The sequence below is a fragment of the Centropristis striata genome, chromosome 19 (genome assembly GCF_030273125.1).
Source record: "Centropristis striata isolate RG_2023a ecotype Rhode Island chromosome 19, C.striata_1.0, whole genome shotgun sequence".
Lineage (NCBI taxonomy): Eukaryota > Metazoa > Chordata > Actinopteri > Perciformes > Serranidae > Centropristis > Centropristis striata.
In genome coordinates this window covers 1,534,162-1,540,161 of record NC_081535.1, presented here as the reverse complement: position 1 = coordinate 1,540,161, position 6,000 = coordinate 1,534,162, and the positions used below count along the sequence as shown (strand labels likewise).

Genomic DNA, 6,000 nt, shown 5'->3' with positions numbered 1-6,000 from the left:
CTCTACAGAGTCTTTCCTCTCCTGTCTCCTTTCCTCTCATGTCTCCTTTCCTCTCCTGTCTCCTTTCCTCTCCTGTCTCCTTTCCTCTCCTGTCTCCTTTACTCTCCTGTCTCCTTTCCTCTCATGTCTCCTTTCCTCTCCTGTCTCCTTTCCTCTCATGTCTCCTTTCCTCTCCTGTCTCCTTTCCTCTCCTGTCTCCTTTACTCTCCTGTCTCCTTTCCTCTCATGTCTCCTTTCCTCTCCTGTCTCCTTTCCTCTCCTGTCTCCTTTCCTCTCATGTCTCCTTTCCTCTCCTGTCTCCTTTACTCTCATTTCTCCTTTCCTCTCCTGTCTCCTTTCCTCTCCTGTCTCCTTTCCTCTCCTGTCTCCTTTCCTCTCATGTCTCCTTTCCTCTCCTGTCTCCTTTACTCTCATGTCTCCTTTCCTCTCCTGTCTCCTTTACTCTCATGTCTCCTTTCCTCTCATGTCCCCTTTCCTCTCCTGTCTCCTTTCCTTGGTCGTCCCCTTGGTCCCTCCTGTCTCCTTTCCTTGGTCGTCCCCTAGGTCCCTCCTGTCTCCTTTCCTTGGTGGTCCCCTACGTCCCTCCTGTTTCCTTTCCTTGGTCGTCCCCTAGGTCCCTCCTGTCTCCTTTCCTTGGTCGTCCCCTACGTCCCTCCTGTCTCCTTTCTTTGGTCGTCCCCTCCGTCCCTCCTGTTTCCTTTCCTTGGTCGTCCCCTAGGTCCCTCCTGTCTCCTTTCCTTGGTCGTCCCCTCCGTCCCTCCTGTCTCCTTTCCTTGGTCGTCCCCTAGGTCCCTCCTGTCTCCTTTCCTTGGTCGTCCCCTCCGTCCCTCCTGTCTCCTTTCCTTGGTCGTCCCCTACGTCCCTCCTGTCTCCTTTCCTTGGTCGTCCCCTACGTCCCTCCTGTCTCCTTTCCTTGGTCGTCCCCTCCGTCCCTCCTGTCTCCTTTCCTTGGTCGTCCCCTAGGTCCCTCCTGTCTCCTTTCCTTGGTCGTCCCCTCCGTCCCTCCTGTCCCCTTTCCTTGGTTGTTCCCTACGTCCCTCCTGTCTCCTTTCCTTGGTCGTCCCCTAGGTCCCTCCTGTCTCCTAGCCTTGGTCGTCCCCTAGGTCCCTCCTGTCTCCTTTCCTTGGTCGTCCCCTACGTCCCTCCTGTCTCCTTTCTTTGGTCGTCCCCTCCGTCCCTCCTGTTTCCTTTCCTTGGTCGTCCCCTAGGTCCCTCCTGTCTCCTTTCCTTGGTCGTCCCCTCCGTCCCTCCTGTCTCCTTTCCTTGGTCGTCCCCTAGGTCCCTCCTGTCTCCTTTCCTTGGTCGTCCCCTCCGTCCCTCCTGTCTCCTTTCCTTGGTCGTCCCCTACGTCCCTCCTGTCTCCTTTCCTTGGTCGTCCCCTACGTCCCTCCTGTCTCCTTTCCTTGGTCGTCCCCTACGTCCCTCCTGTCTCCTTTCCTTGGTCGACCCCTCCGTCCCTCCTGTCTCCTTTCCTTGGTCGTCCCCTTGGTCCCTCCTGTCTCCTTTCCTTGGTCGTCCCCTAGGTCCCTCCTGTCTCCTTTCCTTGGTCGTCCCCTACGTCCCTCCTGTCTCCTTTCCTTGGTCGTCCCCTAGGTCCCTCCTGTCTCCTTTCCTTGGTCGTCCCCTACGTCCCTCCTGTCTCCTTTCCTTGGTCGTCCCCTAGGTCCCTCCTGTCTCCTTTCCTTGGTCGTCCCCTACGTCCCTCCTGCCTCCTTTCCTTGGTCGTCCCCTAGGTCCCTCCTGTCTCCTTTCCTTGGTCGTCCCCTAGGTCCCTCCTGCCTCCTTTCCTTGGTCGTCCCCTAGGTCCCTCCTGTCTCCTAGCCTTGGTCGTCCCCTACGTCCCTCCTGTCTCCTTTCCTTGGTCGTCCCCTCCGTCCCTCCTGTCTCCTTTCCTTGGCCGTCCCCTACGTCCCTCCTGTCTCCTTTCCTTGGTGTGTCCTCACCTGTTCCACGCGGCAGAGCTTGTCCACTGTCCCCTGGTAGTGTTTCATGCAGTCTTCAGCCAGCTGCAGGTGGGTGGAGTACTGAAACACACCAACACACACCAGGTCAGCTTTTAAACACACACACACACACACACACACACACAGGAGAACTCACAGCCATGCTCCTGTAAACACACACACACACACACACACACACACACCTTGCTGAGCTCCTTCTGGTACTGAGGCATCTTCTTCAGCATCTGGGACAGATCCCTCATGGTGGTCTGATGGAACACAAGCAGAAGGATATTATACATTAGACAGAGAGCATATTTATGTCTTAGACTTTAGTCTAATCACAGAAAAACAGTGGTGGAAAAAATACTGTAGAACAAACAGTTGACCAGTCAAATGTTCAGACTGAATATAATATATCAGGTCTCTACCTTCTCTCCAGTGTTCATCCTCTTGCTGGCGGAGAAGTCCTTCAGCTGGCGGGTCACTTCCCTTCACACAGCACAGACAGGTTGTTATATTACACCAGTCAGTTATAGAAGAGAAACATGTAAAGAATATAAAGATGAGTACTCACTGGGACACCTCGGCTATGTGTTTGTGTCTCAGGCTGACCCACAGGTCATCGTCTTCATGCAGCAGCACCTCCTTCTCACGGGAGTCTCCGATACCGCTGGTCTCATACCTGAACAACACAACAAACACAAGATTCACACATTCTGACCACTGGAACACACTCATTTAGGTTTCCGATCCAAGTTCATATGAATGATTATACTGTAAAAAATGTGTCTAAAACCAGATCAAACAGTAAATCTGAGGGAAATGATCTTGCTGCATGGACAGATAATTTACCTTGACAAGATTTATTAAATTAAGATTATTAAATCTAGAAATAAGCATATTGAACACTTATCAGATCATTTCCCTAATTATATTTGTGTATAAACACTTTTTTATTTGACTGATAACAACAGACAACGGAAAGAATAATGCAGGATTTGATTTGATTTTTATTTTTTTTATTATTTTTTTATTTTTATTTTTTTTAGAGTTTTTTAAGTGTAAAACTATCGAAAAAACCCTTCTGGTTTTAGCTTCTTTTACATGAGCTACTTTTTTGTTCCATATTTTAACTTTTAGGTTTTTGTTTTCGTCTAAGTAAGGGAGCGAGCAATTCCTCTAATATTTCACCTATAAGATAATAAAAAAGTTTCTTTTTTTTGGTGGATTGTGTTAGTCGTACTTGTAGACGTCGTTCTCGATGGGCAGCAGGTCGTAGCCCATGGCCTGGAAGGTGAGCTCATGCAGGACGGGAGAGACGGGATCGAACGCCCGGTCCAGGATGATCAGCTGAGAACGAGCCTTATCAGGACCCTGATGGGACACAAACACAGGGACAGGATTAATAAAGTTGAGTTACATGAGATCACTTTGTCATTTTTTATTGAGTGTGCTTGAAAAAAGTCCACTATATTCTCTCCACCGGGCTTAATCCTAGATTTTATTCTTCTGTTTCTTCTGTGTTTTTCCGGTCGACTATTCCTCCCAGAGCTTTGGTCTCATATACACTAAAAAGGTATCAAATCGACCGGCTCACCCATGACCAGTGTGCTGTGACTTTTCTAAGGGTTTCGACAAACGGTTTTCAAATTATTCAGCAAAAACATGCCAAAAAATCCCCCCAATGTAACCCTATGGAGAGTCTAGAGTGGATGACATCATCGCTAGAGTGAAGAGGGAGAGAAAAATGTGTCAAAAAATAAATTTTGTCATTTTGTGTCTTTTTTGATAATTTTATGATAATTTTGGGGGGTAATTTTATGTAATTTTTGTCTCTTTTTGGTCATTTTGTGTCTCTTTTGATCATTTTAGGTCCTTTGTTAGTTTCATGTAAACCTGAAAACTGTTCTCCCTTTTTGTTTCTGAAATAATTGGATGATGCAACCCTGGATGTTATTTACTAAAAAATCCAAAATGTCTTTTGTGTCTTTTTGGTAATTTTAAGTGTTTCTTTAATAATAATAATAATAATAATACATTTTATTTGGAGGCGCCTTTCTTGGCACTCAAGGACACCGTACAAAAAGATAGAAAAGATTCAGCAATAAAATACAATAAAATATACAGAATTAATAACAATACAATACAAAAGATAGATTGGACAGGGTAATTGTGATCAGAGGGAATAAGCAGTTTTAAACAGATGTGTTTTGAGTTGTGATTTGAAATGGGGGAGTGAGTCAATGTTCCTGAGTTGGGGTGGTAGTGAGTTCCAGAGGCGGGGAGCAGAGCGGCTGAATGCTCTGCTCCCCATGGTGGTGAGACGGGCGGAGGGGACAGACAGGTGTATTGAGGAAGAGGATCTGAGGGAACGGGAGGGAGTGGGAACATGGAGGAGGTCAGACAGATATGGGGGGGCGAGGTTGTGGATAGCCTTGAAAGTTACCAGGAGGACTTTGTATTGAATGCGGAACTGAACCGGGAGCCAGTGGAGCTGTTGGAGGACAGGGGTGATGTGGTGGATAGAGGCGGTTCTTGTAATGATGCGGGCAGCTGAATTCTGGACCAGTTGAAGTTTATGGAGTGATTTTTGAGGGAGGCCAAAGAGGAGAGAGTTGCAATAATCCAGACGGGAAGTGACGAGGCTGTGGACGAGGATGGCAGCAGTGTGGGGGGTAAGGGAGGGGCGGAGGCGATTGATGTTTCGTAGATGGAAGTAGGCAGACCGGGTAATGTTGTTGATATGGGATTGAAAGGATAGTGTACTGTCCAGGATGACACCCAGACTCTTAACCTGGGGGGATGGTGAAACAGAGGAGTTGTCGATGTTGAGGGAAAAGCTGTCGGTTTTGGATAGAGTGGATTTTGTGCCAATGAGAAGAACCTCTGTTTTATTACTGTTTAGTTTAAGGAAGTTTGAGGTGAACCAGGTTCTTATTTCAGAGATGCAATCGGTGAGGGAGGTGGGCGGGAGAGAGGACGAGGGTTTGGTGGTGAGGTAGAGCTGGGTGTCATCGGCGTAGCAATGGAAGTGAATGTTAAATTTTCGGAAGATATTGCCGAGGGGAAGGAGGTAGATGATGAAGAGGAGGGGCCCCAGGACAGAGCCCTGGGGCACACCTGAGGTGACGGAGGAGGGGATGGATTTGTGCGACTTGAGTTGAATGAAGTGAGTGCGGCCAGAGAAGTATGATGTGAACCAGTCCAGGGAGGTGTGGGTGATGCCAATGGAAGAGAGCCTGCTGAGGAGGGTGGTGTGACAGATGGTATCAAAGGCTGCACTCAGGTCGAGGAGGATGAGGATGGTGAGGAGTCCGGAATCAGATGCCATAAGGAGGTCATTGGTGATTTTGATGAGTGCTGTTTCGGTGCTATGGAGTGGACGGAAACCAGACTGGAACTGTTCATACAGATTATTGTGGGATAGGTGAGAGTGGAGCTGGGAGGCAACAGTTTTTTCTAGGATTTTGGAGATGAAGGGTAGATTGGAGATAGGGCGGAGGTTGTTGAAGTTGGATGGGTCAGCGCCAGGTTTTTTCAGGGTTGGGGTAATGGCAGCAGTTTTGAAGGGTGTAGGGACGGTTCCAGTGGTGAGAGAGGAGTGGATGATAGCAGAAATGAGGGGGACCAGAGAAGGGAGGCAGGCTTTGACAAATTGTGTGGGCAGGGGGTCCAGTTGACAGGTGGATGGCTTGGATGTCCGGATGAGTTCTGAGATTTCTGAGAGAGTGGGGAGCTGGAAGGAGCAGAGTGGGTGGGTGGGTGGGGGAAGGTCAGCTGAGGTGCTGAGGTGAGGCAGTGATCCGAGGTTCTGGTGGATGTTTTTTATTTTTTCAGTGAAAAAGGACATAATGGCATTGCAGGAGGAGGTTGTGTATAAGTGAGGGGGGAGAGAGTCCTGGGGTTTGGTGATATTGTTAAGTAGGGAGAACAGTGACTTTGAGTTTCCTTCATTGGCGGTGATTAAACTGGAGTAGTAGTGGGTTTTTGTGCTGGCAATGGAGTCCTTATAGCGTAATGTGTGGTTATTGTACATGTCTTTGTGTATGGTGAG

General features: G+C 48.5%; 1 protein-coding gene across 1 annotated transcript in view; it reads right to left on the bottom strand.

Moving 5' to 3' along the window:
* LOC131992528 (syntaxin-binding protein 1-like) overlaps window positions 1-6,000 on the bottom strand; it is a 62,696-nt gene that overhangs the window by 26,917 nt on the left and 29,779 nt on the right. The window contains 5 exon segments of the mRNA XM_059358137.1: window positions 1,944-2,024; window positions 2,147-2,212; window positions 2,375-2,435; window positions 2,521-2,628; window positions 3,190-3,320. Of these exon segments, the coding sequence (XP_059214120.1) occupies window positions 1,944-2,024; window positions 2,147-2,212; window positions 2,375-2,435; window positions 2,521-2,628; window positions 3,190-3,320 (447 nt within the window).